Raw genomic sequence first — 26,246 nt, 5'->3', positions numbered from 1 at the left:
GCCTCTCTGATGCTACTGTTGGCCATTCATTTTCCCTGTCTCCTGTAGGGACGCAAAGCACTTCATGAACTGATCTGTAGCGACCTCTTTTGGTCACTTGTTGAACTGCTGAATTGTTGAACTTTTTTTCTTTATCAATGGCAGATCACTTATTTTCAGATGGGCAAGATAATCTTATCTGTACCGTCTTGAATACAGTTGACAGACTACAATAGAGTATGAAGAAATAGACTAGTTTAGTATCCCATGCATCATAAAAATACCTTTTATCTTTATTATACAATAATGTAGTCATGTCTGTGTCTTACACTAACTAGGCCTATTATATTTACTTAAATTCCAGATACGTAAGCTGAAAGCTGAAAGTCCTGCCAAGTGCAAGTTCTAGCCTATTCACTACATCCTCAATGCTAATAAACACAGTCCATCAGCCAGGTTAATGAGCTCAATAGTGAGATATCCTTTAGAGAACGGCCCAGGCAAAAGGAATACATTGCAGGACTGAAACAAAGTATGAAGACATGAGAAACCCTTGTGATCTGCGATAAAGAGCTTTCAATTTAAGTTATCTATTTGTAATTGAGCAAGTTAAAAAGGCCAACATGCCTTCAACAGCTGTCTCTGGCTTTCTCAATACATGCAATAAACTTTCTCAAACTATCTCAAAACTATCTCAATAAACTTTCTCAATACAGTTTATCCGCATCTGCTTTAAAATCTTTGTTTTTTGCCGTCATCGTGACTGATCTATGGTCCAGATCTGTAATGTGATGTGATGTGATGTAATGTAATGTAATGTGTTTCCTCCTCCTCTTCCCCATCCCACAGGTGGAGGACCAGCTGGCTCTGAGCAAGAAGCAGCTGCAGGATGAGATGCTGCGTCGGGTGGATGCTGAGAACCGCATCCAGACCCTCAAGGAGGAGCTGGACTTCCAGAAGAACCTCTACTCGGAGGTACGTCAGCTCTGATCCACGACTATGACAAAACCGTAGCCTAGGCACATGAAGAAAAACTGTATTTTACTGCATTTATAAAATCAATAGAATCACTTTCTGAATATATAGGAATACACATTCCTATTGGAATACTGCATTTTTTAGCAGGCGATCCAGAAGGCCGGCCCTCTGCTCTGAGGTCAACTCTTAATCTATGGCTATGACAAAACAGTTGCCCCTCATGGGGCAAAAATGTTTCGCATACAATAGTGTAGCACGACAGCAGTTATATTCTAGTATTATTGCAATTTTAAGCACAGAATACAATATTTGGGACATAAAATACTGCAAAAAAAAAAGCATTACGCAATAACAACCACCAAAATACTGTAATCCTACAAAAACTTAATTAAAGTTTGAAAAAAACTTAATTAAAGTTCGTTGGCATTATTATTCACTTCCCCTGCTCTCTCCATCTCTCTGCTGTGCAGGAGCTGCGGGAGTCCAAGCGGCGCTACGAGTCGCGCATGGTGGAGATTGACAGCGGGCGGCAGCAGGAGTTCGAGAGCAAGCTGGCCGACGCCCTGACAGAGCTGCGCGGGCAGCACGAGGAGCAGGTCCGCATCTACAAGGAGGAGATCGAGAAGACCTATAACTCCAAGGTGAGCAGGGCAGGCACTAACTGTGGAGGGCTGGGCATTGGGCACTGCCAGAGCTGGAGTACGTTTCTCAGAAGCATAGTTGTTAGCCAGTTAGCAACTTGGGTCGTTACCAATGGAAAATTGCATTGCAAACAGCAAAGTAGCTAGTGTAGTTAGCAACTATGGTTTTGAAAAATGCACTCCTGGATAGGTCATGGTCATCTGGTAAACAGGGCTTTTTCCCGGTGGACCGACAGTACCCAGGGGCCCATGCTGTTTTTTTATTATTAACATTAATTATGATTAGATTATTTTTTATGTTAAAGTATTTGTAACAATATTACAAATGTAAGATCCAATTGCAAGATTGACTGTGTACTGTATGTGTGTGTGTGTGTGTGTGTATGTTCTCCCCCCTGCAGTTGGACAATGCTCGCCAGTCTGCGGACCGTAACAGCCACCTGGTGGGTGCTGCCCATGAGGAGCTGCAGCAGACTCGCGTGCGGCTGGAGGGCATGTCCGCCCAGCTCAGCCAGCTCCAGAAGACGGTGGGTACAGTGCCATAGTGAAGTGGGTTCTGGGCATATAGACAGATTCCGGAGGCCGATTGTGTATAAGACTTCCAAAGGGTTTATGAACCGTTAATCAGTAGGCCTACATGACATCAAAGGCTGCTCCCCACCTGACTTCAGTCCCAGTCTCCGTTTCCTTCCAGAGAGCTCTCCCGGTTCCTCCCCCCAACATTCCAAAATACTCAAGGCAAAAGTCCCAAAATTTTGCTCTATCCTTTCAACATAAAAGTGTTCATGTTTAAGTGTTACAGTGCCATAGTGAAGTGGTGATGGGTCACCGCTCATCTGTTCAGAAGGTGCAGGATTCATTTGAAGTTTCTGTATTAAAAGGAGACATCCGCACAGTACAGGTCTTTTTTGTGCAAAGCTTTACCTGACGTGAGCTTTCAGTACAGTGCTATAAACAGGTAGTCATCACATTGACATGCAGTATTTTCCTACTACATTGTTGGAAATGTAGAGTCCCCTCCATCGTCTTTTGTTTTGCCTCTTCTGCCCATCTCCAGCGTTGACGATGTACACAAATTTAGGTGACCCCACACAACATGTTTGTTTTTACTGCCTGATATTTCGATGAGCAAAAACAGGACATGTCCTGGGAATACAGTGTGTTTGCATGCCTGTTCTACATACTGTATATATTGCCTTTTTCTCACTCTACTTCCCTATGAAAATATGATGTGCAGTCTTGCCCGTCTTTGCCGTGTAATAGTTGCTTAATCGGCAATAAGCCAACCTACCAAACATTTCCTCTCTTCTTTTTCTTCAGCTGGCTGCTCGCGAGGCTAAGATCCGCGAGCTGGAGGAGGCCATGTCTCGCGAGCGCGACCTGATGCGACGTCGCCTGGAGGACAAGGACCGCGAGATGGCCGAGATGAGGCAACGCATGCAGGAGCAGCTGGACGAGTACCAGGAGCTGCTGGACATCAAGCTGGCCCTGGACATGGAGATCGCCGCCTACAGGAAGCTCCTGGAGGGAGAGGAGGAGAGGTGAGGCCTGGCGAGTAGTTAGTCTGTGGGAGGGAGAGGAGGAGATGTGAGGGTATCAACTAGTTCTTCTCTGGGAGGCAGAGGAGAAGAGATGAGGCCTGCCGAGTAGATACCCTGTCTGTAGGAGGGAGAGGAGGAGAGGTGAGGGTTTTCAACCAGGTACCCTGTAGGAAGCAGAGGAGAGGTGAGGGGTGCAGACTAGTTACTCTGTGGGAGGGAGAGGAGGAGAGGTGAGGGGTGCAGACTAGTTACCCTGTGGGAGGGAGAGGAGGAGAGGGTATTTCCAAATGACTAGCTACTCGGTGGGAGGGAGAGGAGGAGAAGTGAGGGGTGCAGACTAGTTACATTGTGGGAGGGAGAGGAGGAGAGATGAGGGGTATCAACTAGTTACCCTGTTGGAAGCAGAGGAGAGGTGAGGGGTATCGAATAGCTACCCTGTGGTAGGCAGAGGAGGAGAGGTGAAGGGTATCGACTAGTTACCTTGTAGGACGCAGAGGAGGAGAGGTGAGTCTTGCTGACTAGTTCATCTGAGAGAGAGAAAAGAGGAGCATATAGCAACACCAAGTAGTTATTTCGTCTTGCTGGACTGTAATGTTTCTTTTCCAAATTGTCTGAGTAGTTTGTGAACTCGCAAGACAAATCTGCGCACAAGATTGAAATTGCATTTGACCAAACACCTGTTACATAGATTTTTTATAACATTAAAACATATTCACCATTGCCTTTGGCCTTGTCAATTCTAATTTTGTGACCTCCATAAGCTACAACCACACTATACAAATTTGGGTTACTCCAATCTGAATAAGTACAAACGAGACGTATCGCTGCAAGCTCTGCTCTAACCCTTCTCTCCATTCCCTCCTCTCCACACATCCAGGCTGCGCCTCTCCCCGAGCCCTCCGCCTACCCGCGTGACCGTGACCCGGTCCACTGGCTCCGCCACGGGCTCCGCCTCCGGCTCTCACCACGCCCGCATCATCCAGACCACCAGCAGCAGCCGCAACTCCTCTGGCAGCGCCAAGAAGCGCCGCCTCAACGATAACGACAGCGACGCCTCCAGCGTGGTGGGCGGCACCGTGACCCGCACCCGCATTGCCCAGCAGGCCTCAGCCAGCGGCCGTGTCACCGTGGACGAGGTGGACCTGGAGGGCAAGTTTGTGCGCCTCAGCAACAAGGCTGACCAGGTGAGAACGACCATCAGACAGAACTTCTATTATATATAAAGCTTATTGGGCCCTATATACTATTACAGAACTAGAAGTTATATTCAGCATCTGCATGTTGAGATGAGAACCTCCCAGTCTACCACCCCTCTGATGTGATTCATTGATGCCGTGGACCTATGCTCGCATACAAGGGCAGAATGCAGGAATGGCACATGTCCTGTATGTAGGAATTTTATTGCATGTAATTCTTTATAAGTATCAATGCAAACAGACTTTTATTTATTTATTTTAATTCTTATACTGGAACGTTTTACCACATTCTCATTTGTCTCTGGAGGATAACTCTTCAGTTAAGAAACTGTATTAACTCATCACCACTATACTACATTTTTGCCATTTCATTTTCACTACAGTTACTATAGTTGCTCTATATTGCGTGTGATGTTATTTCATGTCTAATACAGTATGTGCTGTATGTCTATGCGTCTGTGTGTGCAGGACCAGCTGCTTGGCCACTGGCAGGTGAAGAGGCAGGTTGGCACTGGCGCCGCCATCGTCTACAAGTTCCCACCCAAGTTCACCCTGAAGGCCGGAGCATCTGTTACCGTACGTCACACTTCAAACTTTCTGATGAATACAATATATATATAGTACAGTATCTCTGTTTTAAAGTAGAAAACATTCAACACTGTTACTTTATAGAGCTTTCAAATGTTTGACTCTCAAACTAACATTTCGACACTAGGCCTGAAGTGATAACATTATGACAACAGTAAATAATAACAACATCCGGTAAGGCTGCAGATTTGGACTTGAACACACTCATAGACTTGAACATAGCTCCTTGAAAAAGATGATTGAATCCTTTAAAAACAGCACCAGCATGTTTTTTACCATCAGTGTGTGCAGACCCACTCGTGTTTTAAACCAAGCATCTCTGCATTGCTATAAACTGGTGGTTTCACTTCCATTTCTCATGAATGTGTTCTCATTAATGTGCTCATCTCTCCTCCTGTTGGTGATGACTACAGATCTGGGCAGCTAACGGAGGTGGAACTCACAACCCCCCCTCTGACCTGGTGTGGAAGACCCAGAACTCCTGGGGCACTGGGGACCTGTTCCAGACCACCCTCATCAGTGCCAATGGAGAGGTGAGTAGCCTAGGCCCTTCACACCCAGGGGGGTGAGGCGTTGGGCAGGTAGGCCCGACCTAGCCTGGCGAGTCAACGCCATCCTATGTACTGCCACCCAATGATATTGGCTCCGCATATAGTCTGGCGAAAGCCTCCTAGCTCTGTTCGCTCACTGTTTAGCTAATCAGCAAACAGTTAAGAGTGGTGACGCAGAACCCGCAGAGTCCGCTACTGATTGGTTAATAACACGATTCACACTTTTGTCTTTGTATGCTTTTGTGCAACACTATATCGTAACAGTCATGCTAATAAAGCAAAACCTGAATTTTAATTTGAATCCGGAACTCCAATTTATTTAAAACGCCGGGTAAAGGCAGACCATCTCCCACCCTCCATGGAGACGGATTCCTCTTCCTCGAGTCAACACTCGGCTTTCGCCCAGGCTAGGCCCAGCCCCCCTCAATGCACTTTCCACTATCTTTCGTGTGTCTTTTCGAGCGTTTTTTTAAAGAATGGCAGTAAACTAACCACGGCTTCATTTTGTTTCTCTCTTTTTTGTTCTTCTTTGACCTCCTCTCTCTTTCCCCCTACACAGGAAATGGCCATGAGGAAGGTGACAAGAACTCTGTTCCAGGATGAAGATGATGAAGATATGGTAATTTTACGTCTTGTTTCATAAAATAATCTGTTGAATTGGTGCATTCCATACCCAATCCAAACTAGTGGGAGAGATGGGACTTCCTCCCACTACGAAAAATGCACCAGAACGCCAGTCGAGGTGTGACCTCCTATTAGCAAACTGGGGGGAACTCGCACTACTCCCACCTCAACAAATTGAAATTGAAGTTGGACGATAATGGAGGTTCCCATGGAGTCACTATTTCAAATGTCAAACTTTTATTTCTCTTTGTGTGCGGTTGTTTTAAACATGGCAATTTTGACTCAACACCATCATGTCATAGTGTGAAACATGGGTCAACATGAATGTCACATACTGTAGAAGTAATCATTATTTGGGCTCTTTTGGCTCGTATCTAAACACTCGCCAAAGTAAGGAAAATTGTGGCAGTTGCTATGGTTGTAGAACTGCCACTTCGATTGGCTAGAACGGTTTTAGGCGGGAACTGGAATAATTCAGGTGTAGAAGTCCCATATACCAATCCATTTCACTGGTCTGGAACACAGCAATGTTTCTACATAAGATAATGTACTAACAAGTTAATGAGGTAATGACTAAGAGCTCTCATTATTATAGTTGTTATTACATGAATTTGCCTTTTTTGGCCACTGTGGGCTGTACCTCAGTGAAGTATGTTTGTAGAGAAACAATTTATTTTATCACTCACAATGAAAGCAGCACAGCACTGTGTTTCTCAAAAGTTAATATTAGGTTGCAATGAAATTCCTTATTATGAACTAACAAGGTTTTCAGCTGTCCCACTCTTGCGATGCCGTCTGCAGGGCCAACTGGTGCAATACAAATGGTGTGTGTCTTTGTCTCCCCCTGCAGGCTGCCCACAGCACTGGCGTGGACAGTGAGTACAACCTGCGCAGCCGCACGGTGGTGTGTGGCTCGTGTGGGCTGCCGTCTGAGAGGGGCGCTGGCAGCTGTGTGTCGGCCACCTCCTCCTCCTCTCATCGCTCCAGCAGCGGCGGAGGAGGCCTGCCCGAGGGCATCCTCACACAGTCCTTTGTCCTGGGCAACAACCAGCCACGTGTACATGTAAGTACACCGGACTGAAGTGTATGCGTGTGCGCGTGCATGTGTGCGTGCGCGTGTGCACACTGAGTATGTGTATGCTTGTGTGGGTGTGAGTTATTTTGTTTTGTATTTTTAACCATACATATTTCACAATGGGTCAAGCGTAGTGCATGTTGGTTTTGATTTTTAAGCCATAAGATCAGGGCCGTACCCAGACATTTTCAAATACTGAGGTCAAATACTGCATGCCGTACTGCATACTGTACATTTTGAATGCTTCAAACACTTCAGTTAAACTTTTGAGTTTGTTTTCATTAATCACTGCCATGAGGATATTTATGGCGTATATAGACTGAATTTATCATTGTTGATCATACATCGATTTTCATCCATAGATAAATTTTACATTACTGGAAAAAAAATACAGAGGACAGGACCTCTGTGTCCTCAATGGTAGTTACGGCCATGCGCAAGATCATCCTTTGATAAGGATTGTTAATGGGTCGTTCATAAAGTGTAGACCCTAATTTTTTGAAGTCCAGCCAGCTAATGATTGCAAATGTTGTGGTATATGAATTATTCATTTAAAGCATTTTTGATTACCAAGAAAACACGTGCAAGTGCACACACACGCACACGTTTGACTATGTGAAGTGGAATTTTACTTTAATCGTGTCAGTGAGGCATAATAACTTGCATGCTGCATTTTCCTCTAACCTGTGGCTATCCTTCACATTCCTGTGTAGTTGTAACTTACTTGACCGTCTGTTGACCTTGTCATGTCATTGCAGGGAGGCCCCCGTCCAGAGAACTGCTCCATCATGTAGACTCCCAGCCAGCCACAGTCTACCTGAGGCCCCCACCTGACGTGGGGTGTCCACACTCAAAACAGCTGTCATTCACCTGCAGCTACCGAGAGGCAGCCTCTCCCTTACAAGGGTTATGTTTTTTCTACATATTTTTTTTCTTTTAAATAAATATATATATAAAGAATCAGTCTTATTTTGTACAACATATTGGGTGAGGGTGGGGTAGTTGGTTAGCTATGCATGTGGCAAAGGGCTTATAGATGGGGAATATAATGTCAAACAAAAATAAGTTTTGTAAGGGAGTGTATGTCTTGTCTATGTGTTGTTTTCTATTCTCCAGTGTTGCATGCATGGTAGCTGGGCTCGCTTCTGTAAAGGCTTTGTAGGGAGCAGATTGGTTGTTTGTTTAGGCAATAAGAGACAGGCACTGGAGCTAGGGGATACCTCCCTCTCTCCCTCCCACTTTCCCTCCCTGGGTTGAACGCTAGAACGTGGGATTCATAGTATACACTACACCCCCCCCCCACACACACACACACACACAGCTCAGATGGAATCCCATCATTGAATCCAACCATCTTTTATTTTTATTTTTATATAAATGTAGTGTTTCTAGGATGTACAGCAGTTTGGCCGGCACAAGGAAAGGGCTCGGGCCACATGAAACACATCAGGTCTGTTTCTGGATAAATTTACAAATGGACTCAGGAACCAGAGATCTGCTGAAAGGCACCTTGCTGATGTTTCTTATGTAAAATGTCACCTCTTGGTATTTCCGACATCGTGTTGATTTTTTGAGGAAAAAAAAAAACCTATTTGCTGTTACACAAGGAAATCTTTTTTTTTTGCATTTGAATTAACCAAACCAGAGAGGACTTTGGTCATGGCAATGGTGCTCGGCTCTCTGCGTTCTTGATTAACTGCACTGCCAAATGCACTGCCAAAAACACATGGTACATTGACAAAGCCTTCGAAACGTTTTTGTTGGATAAGTGGAATTTGGAAAGGCACAGAGGATAGGTTTGGTTTTGAATGTCTGGGATATAAGTCGTTGCCATAAATGTTTTACACTTGCGCTTGCATTCTTTTCCATATGTTTGGGAACCAATGCATTGGAGATTAAGTCAGAGTTTGAGTAATGTTTACTAAAAGTATGTACATGTGTAAAGGGAAACTTGGGAACATGATATGGCAGCATAGACTGGAAATTGCTATGTTTGTTTTTGACTGATGGAAGCACAGCTCTTCTACAACTACAGGTAGTTGTACCGGATCATTAGATGATCTTTTGTTTATATAGTAGAAAATATCATTATGCGTGCTACAACTTTGTTTCAACCTCTCAATAGATATATATTTTTCATTTTTTTATTGTTGAAGGTTGGTGTATTGAGATTTTGAGCATGTCTGCTGATGTTGGCTCCAATTATGAGTAACACTAATGGTTGGTTAAGTACTTTAGAGTGATTATTGGAGAAATATTTTTGCACGCTTTAAAGAAGCGACTAAATCCAAAGAAAGTTTGAGCATTTTTTTGTTATCAATGTTTTGTACGACCAATGCAGTTCAATGTCTATTCCACAGTGCCTTGTACCATGCCTGAAACTAGATTTGTAAAAAAAAAAAAGTGCCCCTCTCACTCATCTTGCTTGATGCTTTGGTTTAAGGAACATATTCTTTTTCTTTTTGTGGGGGTGTTATGCATTTACAGTACTTGCGCTTATTGGGGACATTTTTTTTGGGGGGGGGGGGGGGGTTGTAGAAGGGGGCATGTACTTCTTTTCACCATACATTGTTCGATATGACTTACTACATTCTTGAATGTCTATTATTCTTTGGTTTGGCTGACCATTTGTACTGTAGCTTAAGCAGCACTCGCTATAGTATTGCTACAAACTGTTTTGCATTAACTTCCTGTTTTTGTTATTGTAACGCCTTTTGTTTTCCTATCTAATAACGGATATTCCTAGTAATTGTGACATGTGACAAGGTAATAAAAGTGTCCAATTTGGTAATACTTGATTCATTAGTCAATCACTGCCTCCTCAGCGGTGATTGCGTGATTTGTGCATGCTTGCCTTCTTGGGTTGTGTCCAAAGTGTTCACTCATTCATTCACTATAACTGTGTCTGTACATGTGCTAGGGTGCTAGACCTATTTTGTTCCTTGTATAATACACTTTATAGGACATGAGTGAACATTTTGGATTCAGTTTCTTGTCTACAGAGTGATGATTCTTAATTCAGGTGGGGGGAATTGAATTAAAGGCGTCCATCAATGTCACCTCAATTTGCATGTCACCAATTCAACCACATTTTGTGAAGCTCAGTTGAGTAGACCAACCCAAACGCATTGATGAATGTACCAGAGTAAGTGTCATATTTTTGTACAGAGTAAGTGCTTTATGTTGTCCTTGTTTGTTACAACAACAAAGTATGAAGCGTAAGGACATTTGCATTGCCTTTTTCATATGTTACAAACATTAAGCTGAATGCCAAACACTCCCTTTCTTTATATTTTCTTTTTTGTAAATCATTTTTGTTCAACGGGCATGTATGGGAAAATAAATAATGCATCATTAAAATGAATCATTTTTCTACTCTTTTGACCTTGAACCCTTTTTTAAAAGTTGTATATGTAATGCAATACACTACTTTTACTGATAAAACTAAAGCATAGAACCTTAAAAGGACTGAATATGATGATTGTTAAAGGGGAATGCAATGACTACAAGATGCGAAGCATTGTGACAAAGAATAGGTTCAGACAACTGCCTGGTTGTGCGATAATGCATCTCCATCAGTTACTGGGCACGGATGTGTGAAGACAAAATGGCACAAAATAATTAATTTAATTTCCATGTCTAGTGTTTTGGCCGTCTCCGTTTTGCTTAACACGTCATATAAGCCCCTTTTTTCCAAACACTAATTAGGCATGTGTATGTCAACTCTAAAATAAGGTGGTACACCTCCACATGGAAGCTGACAGGAGGGGACAAAGGGGTCAGTTGCCCCGGGCCCAGGGAGTAAGTGTGCCCAGAATTGGGTCCTCATTACATTGCATGTATTGAGTCAGGGGTCCCTTTCAGATGCCTTTGTCCCGGGCCTGGCAAAAGATGTCAGCGACCCTGCACCTCCATGATGGGAAGTTAAACACAGCTGCTATTTCCTGTGTTTCTTTCCTCAACACTGCAAAAAGAGAAATGTCTGTGGATACAGCATGACCTAGTAAAAAGGAGAAATGTCTTTATATGACACAGCTGAACAGGCCCGCAGAGAGGGGGAGACAAATGGGCTCAGGAAGAGGGGGGTCCAGAATTGGGTTCCCATTCACTGCACTGAGAGGTGGGCTCTTTCAGGTGACTGTCTTGGGCCTGGTCAAAGCTGTCGGCGACCCTCCTGATGAATATCACACTAAGAACTGAACTTTGCCATTTTATGTCAAGACACTTGCCCAGTTTGAGAGCTGATTTGATAAGCCACTCCCCACACTGAGGTGACTTTGATCTCTTGACTTTTGGACTGAGATGTGTAGGCCTACTACAGTGTTGCCAGATTGGGCTGTTTCCTGCCCAATTGGGCTGCTTAGGAATGGCCGTCTGCGAGTAAATATGACATTTTTCAGAAAAACCCGCACAATTTTGCCCATAGAAATCAATAGAATTGGGCGGGATTTAGTGCTTCCAGGCGGGTTTTGAGCATTTTTTGGGCTGGAAATCATCAGCCTCATCTGGCAAACCCTGGCCTACTATCGACTGAGTTGCGAATCATTCAGAATTCACTTGCATGTTAGTGGCAGACAAAATACATGACTATTATTGATATGTACAGCTCTTTAACATTCACTCTTGTGCATATTATCTATCACGCATGAAAGAGAAACAAAAAGTCTTACACATTTCTGGAAGTAAACAATTGCAATGGGAAGGACATGGGGTAGACTGCAGTAACAACTGATCCTTGTAAAGTGAAAGTGAAACCTCTACCTCTGTTACCGTAACTGTTCAAGGTTCAGGGTGACCAAAATCTAGACATTCATTTGAACTCAGGTTGACAGGCCTATACCCAATTCAAGGTACTAAGTGGGCATGTTGAATTTAGATTGATATGATACCAAACTTGTGCTTCACTGTCACAGTTTTATTAAGTAGATAGTAGTAGTAAATACTTGTTCCCATTGTGTCAGTGCACACTTGCAGACGGTGGCTTTCCAGTGTGCATTGAAGGAAGGTAAATAGGGCAAACTCAGATTTACTCAATGGTCGCCATCTGTCAGACTCATGTCAATACCAATCAGTAGGCCTACTCTTACAACGCATAAACAAAGGGCTTTACTGAGGGGGGTGCATAAATGTTGCACCCTCTATCTTAAATCCACCCTGAGTGCATGCTATTGGGGGTGACACTGTCCGACCAATGCGAGGAAGGAAGATGATTTCAGGGCCGGATGAGGCAAACCTGCTCGTTTCTGCAATAGTACCAAAGCAAAACAACTGTTTCCGATGAGGAAGGAAGACGGAAGTTGAATGAGGTGCATTTTAGTTTTTTGATGTCTTGAAGATGTTAAATTCAGGGTTCTTTCATGGCGAAAAATGATTTTTCGATATGAGAGGAAAATGGGTATTCGCACTCACATTGATGCTCAACGGTGCCAGTGCTTTCGTTGTCTGAAAGTTGAAACCATTATTTCATGAACGCAGTTATTAATTTCAGATTACGCACGCACTCAGGCTGTCATTGTGTGATTCATGTCACTGGTCCTCATTCACTGATTGGTTATGAAGCTAAATGTGTTTGTGAAAGCGAAACCATGAACTGATCTGAGGCGAACGCAAATGCTTTATCGAGACTGTTATTTTTTCATATGGGAGTAAAATGAAGAAAGGGCAGGTAAGTCATGGAAAGCGCAATTGTTCTCTCAAGCATGCGCAAGTCTTTTCTAACTTTAACACTCTCAAATCAACGGCAAGATCAGTCACAGTCGATGCCCCAGTCCCACTTCAACTGTCGCAATAAGCTGTTAACTAAGTGGGCATAACATCAAGAGCTGCGTTTATGCACAGTTTCTGAGTTTATTCCCGTTTCCCACATTTTGGGCGCTTCACGCACGAAGTCAACGTTGCTGGAGTAACCGTTTAGTAACGGTTCGAGTAACGTTAGTTTGGGGGAAATGATAGCGATTTTATTTGTGGAATCTGCATATTTTAATTGAGCCTCTTGTCTATATAAACCATAATGGGCGAAATGCTGCAGGTGGTGCTACAATAAGGATTTTCTTTGTACTTTTTCTGTTGCGCGTCAGCTCAGCTCACCTGTTTGTGACTCAGTGATGGATACTCCCGCGCGCCACAGCCATGGGAAGAGGGCCCACTTCCCCAACCTGCAGATACCACACCTCCAGGAGCAAAAAGACACAAACGCACTCACCGACAAGTTGGCCATCTGCGTTGACAAGGTGCGGTCACTGGAGACGGTGAATGCCAACCTGTGCCAGCACATAGCCGAGGCGGAGGCAGACACCAGCCGTAAGCTTACCCTTTACGAGGCCGAGTTGACAGAAGTCCGCAGGGTGCTAGACTCAGTCGCCATGGAGGGCAATCAGGCGAAGATGGAGGTGAAAAGATTGCAGAGTGAGAACAAGGATCTCAAGACCAGGTAAGAAGGCGCATGCCATCTACTACAAGTGTGTTGACTAAAAGAGAGTTGCTCACAAAACTAGATTATCACTGCTGAGGTCACTTGTATTGTTCACTGTAGATTTGTGCATTTTTTTGGGCGCAGAAAATGCAGAATGGTGTAATGGTGTAGGACAAGGTTGTGGTACTGTTAGCACACAGGATGCTGTCAATTAGTTCCTCATTGTTGCACACACTAAAGCATTCTAGTTGAAACGTGATTCCTTTTTGCAAATTCCTCATTTAGATCATGTCCTTATATTAGATCATTCATAGTTTATTGACTCATCAGAGGTGCCCCCAGTCAATGGCCTGGTGCTCTGTCACTTATGAGTAGTCTACAGGAATACCATATTGTACAGTGATCAAAGGACTGTTGCCTTTGCAGAGTGAACTGCCAATATTTTTAGATATTGAAAAAGGGAAATGTCTGTGTCACACAACTTATATTGTTTACTTTTTTGTGGTAAGAAAGTACTGACTTATGTCTCGCACTGCAAGGCAAAGTGAAACTGAATTTGAATAATGTCAGTTCTGTTTTGTGTATGGTTGGTGATTGTAAGGGTCCATAGATCTGACTCATGATACAGTGTTGGCACAGTATGTTCATAATTTCAGGGGTGTCAATGAGGCCTGTCAATGAGGCCACTGAGGTCATTTTTGCCGCATACACTAAACTGCGAGGTCCATTTTACAATACTATTTTCAACAGTTTACTATTCATTGAAATACGAACTTACTACCATACATATAACTACAACACTATGACTACACAGTCTTAAGCAGTTAATTATAATTTGGTCATAGCCATTCTCAGGGCTGATAGTATTCAGGCTCAGAGCCTGATTTCAGGGTTGCTGGAAAGTAATTTGGTTTTCCTCATTTCAAAAAGTGCTAAAGGTTCAGACTCAATATTTCCATCTACTTCCAGGCTTGCTTTCTATCAACAACCAACTAATAACAGTGCCATGTCTGAACACTTCAATGTAAGCCATTGAGACAAGCGTCAATCAATGGTGTGCAGCATGTGAATGATTGGAGGATCTGGTGTGTGTCTCTCTCCCGTTTGATAGGAACGGGAGGATTGAGTTGGGTCTGGAGGCGTCCCAGGCTCGACTGAGGGGCATGGAGGCCCTGCTCAAGTCTAAGGACGCCTCACTCTCCTCCGCACTGGGGGACAAGAGATCCCTTGAGGGGTACCTGAACACCCAGTTGGATGAGGTAGGTGGGAATCTTCATGCCCCAGTATTACGCGGCTCGACCTATCATCACCCTTCTGTACCTGCATAATTGAGCCATAGCCTCTTACTGCGATGGAATCGACGGTGGGCCTAATCAATTGAAAATACTCAGCAACATCATAACAGCATTGCTATGACAGTACTGAGATATAACAGATTAACAGTACTGTTACTGTCTTAACAGTAACAGATTACGACATAGCCATTACAATTATGATGACAGTAAAGTTTATAACATAGGCTGCACTAACTGTGTGTGGTGTAATAACTTGGGTGTGCAAAGTGCATGACGGTAGTGTTGATTATTTTATTTATTTTTATTTTACCTTTATTTAACCAGGGAACAAAATCACATTGAGAATCGAATTTTCTTTTTCAAGTGAGCCCTGATTGCATGTAGTGCACCCGGAGAAATGGAAGTTAGTGTTAGCTTACCTACGTGAAACAACTAGCTCTCTCCATGGCCCTTTTGCCGGGCAGCCCACGCGATTGGTAGTAGCAGTTCATTTGGGACAAGTAGGAGAATGTCCCGTGATATTAATTTTCATCAAGACAACCGTGATACGCATTTTTTCCCAAACCGCCCAGCCCTATTTGACAGTCATCATGGGTGAGCGGTTATGGCATCAGCCTTGTAGCCCAGCGGTTGACCGGTTTGACTCCTGGCCTGCCAGGTTGGTGGGTGGGTGGTGGGGTGGGGGAACTAATTAACCAGTGCTCTTCCCCCATCCTCCACCATGACTGAGGTACCCTGATTTAACCCCCCCCCCCCCCACACACACACACAGAGTTAAAATGTAGAATACAGCAGAATGAATGTCTTCTTTGTGACTCTACACGAGGGAGACCAACTCCTTCTCTAGTGCATGCGAATGTGTGTTTGAAGAATACCCATTGCGGGCTGCGGTTTCTCCTCATGCAGCTGAAGACTAAGCTGAATAACAGTGAGACGCATCTGAAGGATGAGATGCTTCGCCGGGTGGATGCTGAGAACCTCATTCTCACCCTGAAGGAGAAACTGGAATTCCAGAAGTACCTGCACTTTGAGGTCAGTTTGCCTCCAAAACGCACTTACACCAACTTAAACTAACAGACACAGCTTGATTATGACATTATAACTCCATGCAACTGTTGCAATTAGTCTGAAACGACATCCTACATTTGAAATATTTTGTTAATCCGATCAGAGATATTGAGAATTTTAAAATGCTTTTAAATAGCAGCAAGTGTGCTAAATCTTGGACTACTTTAACTATATAATTAAATTTAAAAAGTGTTTTGTTTACCATGTTATTACCATGTGTTAACCATGTACTCCAGGAGCTGAGTGAGTCTAAGCACTGCTACGAGTCGCGCATGGCGGAGATGAGCAGCACCAGTCAGCAGGAGCTGGAGACCAAGCTGGCCGATGCCCTGGCCAGGCTGCGGGCTCAGCATGACGAGCACCTCGCCATCTACAAGCAGGAGATGGAGGACATCTTAAAATCCAGGGTGCGATGCTGGTGCAGTGATGACAGAAGATGTGCTCAACTTCCAAACTGAAAACATGTTTTTTTTCCCCCTTATTATAAATCATTGTGTATTGGTCTCAGTGCAGGTTGTGCAATACTCTGTCCTGTTGTATCTGCCAGATAGGTATCTGCTAGATAGGTGTAATATACTAGGTGTGGTATACTATCATTTTCCATAACAAAAGTTATATAGCTATAGTCTATTGTCAGGTTAAGAGTTAACTTTTTTTGTTTTGAGCTGTCATCTACATGTGCCCCACAAATACTTTTGTGATTTGGCGCATCGCTCACTGTGTGTGTGTGTGTGTGTGTGTGTGTGTGTGTGTGTGTGTGTGTGTGTGTGTGTGTGTGTGTGTGTGTGTGTGTGTGTGTGTGTGTGTGTGCGTGTGTGTGTGCGTGCGGGTGCTTGTTTTCTCCTGCAGGTGGAGAACGTTCATCAGTCTGCGGGCAGGACCAGCCGCCTGCTGGAGGCAGCCCGTGAGGAGCTGGAGCAGACCCAGTCCCGACTGGAGCACGTCACCACACAACGCAGCCAGCTGCAGAAACAGGTAGACATTACCTGTAGCTCCTCCTCCCCCCTCTCCTATTAGGCAGAGCCATGGTATTAGCAGAGACGGTTTAAATGCATTAGAATAGAGAATCTTTGGTATTAGGAGTTCCGGGGTACAGGATGTCAGTTGGTGACATGATTCCTTTAGATTTAAATAATTCTAGGCAGCGGTTTTCTTTTCGCTAGAGATTAACACAGATCCACTACATAACAAACAAAGCAAAGCAAAGCAAAGCAAATTTACCTTTACTGCACTTTCTGTGTTTGGCGCTCACTTCCTGGAACTATTATGGAACTATGTCAGTGGTGATCTGTATACCAAAAGGCTCTATGAGCCTCTATCTTTGTGTAAAAATTAAGCCTGGGACTCGATTAAAATCTTTAATCGAATTAATCTATAGGCTTTGGAATTAATTAATCGAATTAATCACATTTTAATCGCATTTAAATATCTGACTTGTGAACAGTGTTTTTTTTCACATGGATTTTGAATGATTTCAATAAATAAGCTTCATCTAAAAATATTCATTTTTACAAGAAGAGAGAACTCTTCTCAATTTCAGCAGGCTGTTCACCATCAGGCATAATACTGTCCTCCACTGGTCTAATCCAGAACTATATAGCTATATTATACTGTGATTAATTTTTTGATCGCGTTAATTAATTAATTGAATGGTGTGATTAATTAATCAAAATTAACGCGTTAATGTCTTAGCCCTAGTAAAAATACAACATGGAGGTTAATGGGATTAGCCTAACTTCCATTTTACAACTTCCTCTTACTTCCATAGCTCTGATGTCTGGTAATCACCTTATTACCCCGCCCACTAACAGCACTCGTTTCAACTGTTTTCGTGCTCCCACAGAATTTCCCGGTCTGCTAGTTCTGGTTAGGCTGCCCTTAGCCCTTCTGAATGATGTAACACCAGCAACTGCTACCAAAATAGTAACTGCACCGCCCTTGTAAGCGTGGATTATGAAGTGGATAGGTTGGGTGGTCACTCACTGTATGGGTACATGGCTAAGTGGAGAGCAAAGAACATAAGCATCGCGCTATCATGTCTGACAATATGAAAGTATTGCTTCCATGGGCACCAGCAGTGCCTTTTTGCAGAACAATGATGTACCTTCTAATGCAAAACATGGAATCATAAAGGATGTTTTTGTAACTGTCTGAAATGTTGCATGTGGAGGTATAATGTACCCTGTGTACCCTACAGATCACTGCAGTGCACTGTATAAGGCACATTATATTATTAAAAACTAGATATACTGTACAGTTGATACACTGTACATACAGTGATCATTCAGCAAAACGTTACAGCCATCTTCTGCAATCTTAGGCACCGAGTAGCACTTCCAGTTGTCTGTGTGATGATAACTAAATGCATGTTCTCCCCTGGCAGCTGGCGGCCAGTCAGGCCAGTATTGGTGAGCTGGAGGAGGCCCTGGCCCAGAACCGGGACATGACTCGCTTCCAGCTGAACGACAAGGACCAGGAGCTGGTGGAGATGGGGCTGCGCATGCAGGAGCAGGTGGAGGAGTACCAGGAGCTGCTGGAGATCAAGCTGGCCCTGGACAGAGAGATCAGCACCTACAGGAAACTGCTGGAGGGCGAGGAGGAGAGGTGAGGGGTGCAGACTAGTTACTCTGTGGGAGGGCGAGGAGGAGAGGTGAGGGATATTGACTAGCTAACCTGTGGTAGGGAGAGGAGGAGAGGTGAGGGTTGTCGACTAGCTACCCTGTAGGAGGGAGAGGCGGAGAGGTGAGGGGTATCGACTAGTTACCCTGTGGGAGGGAGAGGTGAGGGGTGACTGACCAACACTGACTTATTGGCACTAGATCTTCATTATGCGAGGACATTTTGAGGGACAAGCTCATACAAGTCTGCATCATCATTGTGGAATGGCCTAAAGTAGTGCCAAAATGTGTTTATTTCTGGATGTCACAAAACAAGTGGTGTTGGCCACACAAACCCTGTTCCAGCAGCCCTTGGTTGGCTTGGTTGTGGCCTTGACCTGACCATGATGTTGACCCAATTGTGCCCAGTTGTCAGTTTGTAAGTCACTGACCTGTTGGAATTAGTCAGGATCCCCCTGTTTCTCGACAGTGTTGTTGCTAACTAGTTAGCTAACTAGTTGCTAACTAGTTAGCAACTTAATAAGTTGCCTATGGGAAATTGCATTGAAACCAAGTAAGTTGCTGACTTAGTTAGCAACGACACTGTCGAGAAACGGGGTCCAGAGCAGCAGACTTGTTTCAACTACGGTACTAATACTTTTGCCTGTTGTGTTCCTGGTATCCCTAGGCTCCACCTCTCTCCCTGCCCCAGCCGCCGGCCTGTGGTACCAACACCCTCCTCAGCCACTGCCTCCGCCACTGCCGCTCCAAGCCACCACATGGTTCAGGGCAACAGCACACCAAACTCCTCCTTGCCAGAGTATCTCAGATTCACAAGACATACTTCGGCCTCAGGCACACTAGGACACATCGTTCAACACAACAGCACACCAAAGTCCTCAGTGGAATCAATGCACTCCTCAACGTCATCTCACTCCTCAGGGTCAAGAAACGCCTTGAAACGACGCCTCAGCTACACAGAAGATAGACCAGGCTTTGATGATGACAGCAACGTAGACATGGAATACGACAGTACTGCGGATGGCAGCAGCACCATGGGTGACACTAGCACCATGGAAGAAAGACGCACCATGGGTGACTACAGGAACATGCACAGTACGTTTTGCCGTTTTAAAGGTGCACTGTGTAAGATTTGTAGTTGTTTATTTCCAGAATACATGCTACCCATTCACTAATGTTACCTTTTTCATGAATACTTACCATCACCATCAAATTCTAAGTATTCATTATGACTGGGAAAATTCCACTTTTCATTCATGAAAAGGGGGATCTTCTCCATGGTCAGCCATTTTGAATTTTCAAAAATAGAAATTTTTAGTTGCAAAAATGACTGTACTTTGGCCATACTAGGAAATATTAGTGTATTACTTCGTAAACATTCAGGAACAGATCAAATTTGGCTATAGACCCCTTTAGAGTTTGTAAACAGCACCGCTGCCTCAAAATCGACCATGCTCCGTTCACTTGTACAGAGACTCGACAGGTGTTTTTTCCGAAATAAGTTAACGGATGCTCGCGCTAACTTCAGATGCAGTGGGCACCACAGACACGGGCATTCCTGGCGATGTCATCAGTCCAGTCAGTAGTTTAATGTCTTGTAACAACAAACATCTCCTATGCTTCTGGGACAGCCTCTTCCCTCTCAAAATAGCATAACAAGTGTACTTTTCGGAATCTCTATTTTTTATCAACGTACACGCTTCAGAACGGCAGTTTTTCTCTCTTTAGTGTCTGCACTGTCAGCCAGTATTACATACAGCCTCACCACTCCCTATTTTACCCATGCCTGCAGTTCACCTAGTGGCCGCTGTCCAGAGAGCGCAGCCCATTCTTTCTGAATGGAGTCTGCACTCCCCCTAGAGTGCAGTACCACCCAGATGAGTGGAGTCTCTCGTAATATCCTTAAAACATCTCTGGTGTGTTTGAGTCAACGATGCGCACACATTCATGAGGACGTCGACTCTAAACAGGTCAATAGGCAACCCAGTTTCAATGAGCAGCATAGTTGCAGTACCTTTTTTGACCATTTCCTGCACAGTGCACCTTTAACATCCTGAGTCTGTTTGGTCCCAGAGTAGTCTCTGTTGAATTAACAGTGTTGAATGGTTGAACTAACACAGATTTTTTTTTACTGTGTGCATGTCACTAACATAGGCATGGATGGCACAGGCGACATGAATGACACGCTCACCCACACGCACATTACCCAGCAGGCCACTGACTCTGGCCACATCGCAGTGGAGAAGGTTGACCCAGAGGGAAAATATGTGTGTATCAGCAACAAGTCACATCAGGTGAGGTGCTCACATCATTATATTATATTATATTATATTATATTATATTATATTATATTATATTACAGGTATATTATAGCCTGATAAACCAGACTAAATGTGGATGTCTAATTTAGTCTGGCCTCGATGCATAATACATCCGAAGATTGTTGATGAGAACAACCTTCCCTCAAAACCCTGCCCGCTTTGATTCAAAACACATCTTTGCGTTGTAATTGGTTTGCCAGATTCCTGGCATTCTGGCTTCATTGAATCATTATGCGAGGCCAGACCCACCCGTAGACAAAACATTTTGCCGTCCAGCGGGTGGCGCTGGTTCACCAGGCTAGGTATATTATATTATATTATATTATATTATATTATATTATATTATTTGTAGTGAGGTTTTTTTTTTTAACAAATTGGGAAAGCTGTTTTATTGTATTATTGTACAAGTCTGATGCAGACTTGCCAATGACAAATCTGTCCAAGCCAAAGAAAAATACACCAGTGAAGGCAAGAATTCCTTTCTCTGTAGTACCAATATGTGCATATGTAATGTCATTTACCTGTTATAACAGATTGGGTGCTGCATGATTACCAAAGGTTGTTGCACATGCAGTGTTTTCGAGTTTGTGTTCGAGTTGCATTTTGTGCAATCACAATCACAGAATTTGTGCATTTGTAAGACTTGTCTGTGAGCCACAAAATAATCCAGTTCTGGTTTTTAGCCTTGTTTCTTGCCTACAAAGACTTCTAAAAAAAAAAACAGTGCGCGTGCGTGCACATGTTTATGCATGTTTGTGTTCTCTCACATTTGTGTGTGTGTGTGTGCGTGAGAGTGCGCACGTTTATGCATGTTTGTGTGTTCTCATACATATCTGTGTGTGTGTGTGTGTGTGTGTGTGTGTGTGTGTGTGTGTGTGTGTGTGTGTGTGTGTGTGTGTGCGTGTGCGCGTGTGCGTGTGCGTGTTCACGTACCTGTACAGGACCAGGCTCTTGGCCGCTGGCAGGTGAGGAGGCAGATGGGCTCCAGCTCTCCCATCGTCTACAAGTTCAACCACAACTTCATCCTCAAAGCCCGACAGACTGTCACCGTACGTCCATCTCCTCCACAGTCATTACTCCACAGTACAGTAGCAGCTTGTTGCCAGGGACTACAGTACACGAAAAAGTAGCCTCTGGCTGGTTGTGTGCTGATGTCTCAATCTCAATACACCCCTTGGCCCTACCCCTTACCCCTCCTCCTCCGTTTTGTGTAGGGGTTGGGGTATCCCAATAGTCGTTAAGGCAGAGGGGTAGTTGTAAGGGGGAGGGACTCCGCAGACTCCGTTCGGAGGGATAGGGGTAGGGGTAGGCGTAGGGGTAGGGGTAGGGGTTAGGGGTAGGGGTTAGGGGTTAGGGGTAAGGGGTAGGGGTAGAAAAATACAAATGGGAAGGGCCCTTTATTTACCCTCCTCTTTCTCTCTTGTCAACCTGTGCATGGCACTTTGCCAACATGGCTTTGGTCAGTTTTACTGTAACTCTTATCAATTACAATTTTAAGATTATAACTTACTTATTTACATATTTACTTACCTACTTCTACTGACTGTATCTGCAATACTTATTTGCTTACTTATTTTCGCACTTACTAACTTTCTATCTTTCTTTCTTCCTTACTTATTACTTCACAGTAAATGTTGCCGTGTTAACGCTAATAGAGTCGATTTAACATCTTCAGAGTGTATTTGGTCCCAGACTACTATCTAAGTGTTGAATGAACACTGCATTTTTTACTGTGTACTTATTTACAGTGTACGTACATACATTATTATTTTTTTACTAACTTACTACCTTTCTTCCTTCCTGACTTATTACTTAGTATCAAAGTACATTTTGCAGTGTTAATTCAACTCTTAAACATTCAATTTAACATCTTCAGAGTGTATTTGGTCCCAGACTACTATCTAAGTGTTGAAATAACACTGTATTTTTTATTGCGTACTTATTTACAGTATACATACTTTACATACATTCTTATTTACTAACTTACTGTATTTTACTCACTTCCCTACTGTACTACTTACGCCTGTATGGATGAGTAGATCTGGGCGGCTGAAAAGGGGAGCCTCTGCCACAGTCCTGTGGTGTGGAAGAAGCAGAGGTCCTGGGGAAGTGGAGACGAGCTGCAGATCACTCTGTTCAGTGCAGAGGGACAGGTGAGTGGAGTCTGGACAAGACACCACATGGCAACACCAGACTCTAATGACTGAAAACTCAGAAATGTGGAAGTGAATTGGAAGCTTGTTGTCCCTTGTTGTCTGGTCTTACCAGACCCGTGTACTAATTTAATTCAAGGGTCTGGAACGGCTGAATTGAGAAACGTTAACTGGAGGGAGTGGTGAACTCTGATAAAATATGAAATGTGCGTGATATATTATCCAGTCGCTAACATTTGGTCATGACCAGAGGTGGAAAGAGTACAGAAAAAATGTAATTGAGTAAAAGTATCATTACTTGTTTTGAAATCTACTCAGAGTAAAAGTAAAATTACCTCTTTGAAAATCTACTGGAGTAAAAGTACAAAATTACTTCTTTCAAAATGTAATTTGAGTAAAAGTTACTTAGTTGCTTTCAGTTAGCTTTTCTATCGAGAAATTCCATTTTTCTTCTTGAATAGCGCCCTCCGTGACCTCTATTTCTGCACCAGTCATCTTCCAATAACCTGGCTATCGTGACTACAAAACCCTGCGAGCGTTGACCTGGCCCTGAGCACCGTATTCTCAGAGGGCCTTCAACCTGCATCTATGTGTATCAAATGCCTCGTTATGGTTGAAACGATCAATCAGGCCACTCTTGCCTCTGGCTTATTTTGCAGTGGGGAAGTTTAAATACTAAACTTTTATTGTCTTCAAAAATGAGACGGATATGAACTTCAAATACCCATGTTTGCCAGACTGACTTGGTCATGGAATTTTCAGCAGAATCAAAATAATAAGCAGGCTCATCTGCCCATTGCCGACTATTGGGCTGTCAAACCAGTGACATGATACCGATGGGCGCTGGATAATCATGCAATGGATTAGTCCAAAATAGATCATTTACTGTATGTGAAATGATAAATACACATAGGTTCCTTCATTTTTGGCAGATGTTTTCCTTAATTTCATTTTTCTCTACCTATCAGAATTTACTCAGTACTCAAGGCAGGTTCAAATGTAATTAAGTAAAACTACTTGGGCCAAAATGTAATTTGAGTAAGAGTAAAATTACACATTTTAAAAACTACTTAAAAAATTACAAGTTACTCATAAAAGTACTTAATTACAGTAATTTGAGTACATGTAATTAGTTACTTTCCACCCCTGGTCATGACATTGAAAAAGATTACTACTGGGACTGCTGAACGGAGCTTATGTACGCCAAGGCCGGACAAGGTTGTCACTATCAAATACCTTTACTATAACTACATATTCACAATGTACATTTTGACGACCCACTAAGCAACTTTGAATATAAGTCAATCATCTCTCAGCCTGTTGTCATGTGTTTCCCCTTGTCGTACTAAAAATAAAAGGTCTATAAATGTATGTATTATGTATTTATAACGTACAGTATTTCTCTGTTAGATTTCACTCCGGTCTGTACACCCCCCCCCCCTCTCTCTCTCTGTCTCTCAACAGGAGATGTCCATGAGGAAGATCACACAGTCTACTCCAGGCTGATGGTGAAGAGGAGGTGGACATTTATCTCAGGCTGTTATTTTGTAAAGCATATTATTGATTCCACTAAATAAGCTTTGTTTTTTTTCTGAATGCACTGTGCCAAACTAACCTGACTCTCACCAGATAAATGAGTTCCGCCTTGCTCCATGAAAACATTCATCTGGAGCTGCACCATAGGCCAACTCTGTGCCATAGGCATAGCTCTGCGAAGGCGTGGTTTTACTTATTTTTTGAATCCATGTGCGTGATTGGGCAAACACTTATCTGATATTTTTAATAAAATAACCAATTAAAACACGGTGTTATACATTTGCTGTTAGCAGAATGGCAATGACCAAGTCGTAGTGCATTATTAAAGGCCCTTTGTTATGTCATAGTATTGTAGGGCTATGGTAGTTAACTTTTCAGTTACTATTAAAGTGTGCCACTGGAGGTACGGCGTGCATAAAGGGGCTACACTACTCACAGATTTGAAAATACAGTTGAAATTATAGAATGTCGAGGAGTGAGTCCGTGCGAGCGGCCAGTGTTGTCTGAAACAACTGTCACGCTTGACTTATTTTTCCCTTCGCCATTATGTTTAAATTCTGACTACGTCACATCTCTGAAAAGACTGCAGTCTTCATTGGTTCTATTGCATTTCGGTTCAGGAGCAGGGCGAATCCAAAGGTCCTCTAGACCCTTGTGTGAGCTCATTAAGCTTATTGGCGAGAGTCAGGCTAGAACCAACCAAGCTCATAATATCTTGCTTTCGGGTGTTTCCCTCCTAATTGTTGTTGCATAGTGCTTAATTTACTTCAATGTGCTTGCTGAAACCAGTGGCCTCAGTCCAGGTCAGGTTGGGTTGCATTTGTTCCACAAAATACATTTCCTGTCTTCATGACCCTGACCTAAATTCAGCCACAGTCAGTGGCAGGGGAAGTGTGTGGTTGCAGTGCAACTAGCTACGTATCAAATTCCCTTGAATTAACCCGGTCACTCACTTGGCACACTCAGGGATATTATTTGACCATGTGAAATAGACTCAGTGCTCATCTTGACTGGGGTACCTATCTGACTATTTGCATCATGTCTTATTCCATGCTGAAACCTGGACAGAATATCTATTGGGCAGAAGGGGCAAGGTTCCTGAAGCCATCTGGAAGGGTGGTCTTGCCTAGAACTAGACACATGCCACTACGGCCTCTCCGGCTTCTGGTGCCTTTGCTCCGAGGTGTGTAAATAACAGGTGAAACAAAATGAAGTTATGCTTCCCTCTGGTGGCCTTTGTTAGGTACTACGGCTACTGAGCTTGATGCTCTTGTTTGGTTGCGATCCACTGTAGCCTATTTTGATATCACACATGATCAATTGTTTCAATGTTTTAAGATTTCTCTGACTTTTTCATATACATTTGATACCTCATGCCTAATTTAGGACCAACGATGCCAAATGCCTGTCAGAGATCTGACTGATGGTGCTATATTACTCAGGTGTTAATGTTTGTTTAAATTTGTATAAAATGAAAATGACAAATGTAAATTAATTGAGACACAGTATTTTTGTTTTAATTGTTCCATTTTGTTTGTGCTTGATTATGTAAAATGCATTGACCAGCCCCACTTTGTTTCCTTCACGGTTGTGTGATGATACAAATGTCTTTTTCTACATTAAAATGAGGCTTTCTAAATTATGCAGATCATTAAATTATGCCGATTAAT

The 26,246-nt window shown here is 43.3% G+C and overlaps 3 protein-coding genes across 4 annotated transcripts in view; all 3 read left to right on the top strand.

Annotated features, from left to right (window-relative positions):
• LOC134449411 (lamin-A-like) overlaps positions 1-10,548 on the top strand; it is a 38,101-nt gene extending 27,553 nt beyond the window's left edge. For both annotated transcript variants that reach the window (XM_063199328.1, XM_063199330.1), the window contains exons 4-13: positions 829-954; positions 1,428-1,598; positions 2,000-2,125; positions 2,919-3,139; positions 4,017-4,323; positions 4,804-4,911; positions 5,337-5,456; positions 6,034-6,093; positions 6,949-7,161; positions 7,932-10,548. In XM_063199328.1, the coding sequence (XP_063055398.1) occupies positions 829-954; positions 1,428-1,598; positions 2,000-2,125; positions 2,919-3,139; positions 4,017-4,323; positions 4,804-4,911; positions 5,337-5,456; positions 6,034-6,093; positions 6,949-7,161; positions 7,932-7,967 (1,488 nt within the window). In that variant the 3' untranslated portion in view covers positions 7,968-10,548. The remainder of the gene's footprint in view (positions 1-828; positions 955-1,427; positions 1,599-1,999; positions 2,126-2,918; positions 3,140-4,016; positions 4,324-4,803; positions 4,912-5,336; positions 5,457-6,033; positions 6,094-6,948; positions 7,162-7,931) is intronic.
• A 76-nt stretch (positions 10,549-10,624) lies between these two features.
• LOC134449412 (lamin-A-like) lies at positions 10,625-13,926 on the top strand. The gene is made up of 2 exons (XM_063199331.1): positions 10,625-12,838; positions 13,251-13,926. The coding sequence occupies exons 1-2, from the start codon at positions 12,824-12,826 to the stop codon at positions 13,605-13,607; spliced, it is 372 nt and encodes a 123-aa protein (XP_063055401.1). The 5' UTR covers positions 10,625-12,823; the 3' UTR covers positions 13,608-13,926.
• Positions 13,927-14,107: 181 nt separating this feature from the next.
• LOC134449789 (prelamin-A/C-like) lies at positions 14,108-26,234 on the top strand. The gene is made up of 11 exons (XM_063199897.1): positions 14,108-14,124; positions 14,697-14,844; positions 15,787-15,912; positions 16,185-16,355; positions 16,798-16,923; positions 18,332-18,552; positions 19,234-19,661; positions 20,721-20,860; positions 21,829-21,936; positions 22,927-23,040; positions 24,505-26,234. The coding sequence occupies exons 1-11, from the start codon at positions 14,108-14,110 to the stop codon at positions 24,544-24,546; spliced, it is 1,641 nt and encodes a 546-aa protein (XP_063055967.1). The 3' UTR covers positions 24,547-26,234.
• The last annotated feature ends 12 nt before the right edge of the window (positions 26,235-26,246 follow it).

This window comes from Engraulis encrasicolus, chromosome 5 (genome assembly GCF_034702125.1).
Source record: "Engraulis encrasicolus isolate BLACKSEA-1 chromosome 5, IST_EnEncr_1.0, whole genome shotgun sequence".
In the NCBI taxonomy this organism is placed as follows: Eukaryota; Metazoa; Chordata; class Actinopteri; order Clupeiformes; family Engraulidae; genus Engraulis; species Engraulis encrasicolus.
The sequence above is the reverse complement of the archived record's forward strand: the minus strand, read 5'-3'. Positions and strand labels throughout refer to the sequence as shown.

What these genes read in the sequence shown, in the direction of transcription:
- LOC134449789 (XM_063199897.1), top strand. An exon ending in TGAACACCCAGTTGGATGAG is followed by an intron (nt 14,845 to 15,786) that starts GTAGGTGGGAAT and finishes CTCCTCATGCAG; the next exon opens with CTGAAGACTAAGCTGAATAA. An exon ending in TCAGCAACAAGTCACATCAG is followed by an intron (nt 20,861 to 21,828) that starts GTGAGGTGCTCA and finishes GTACCTGTACAG; the next exon opens with GACCAGGCTCTTGGCCGCTG.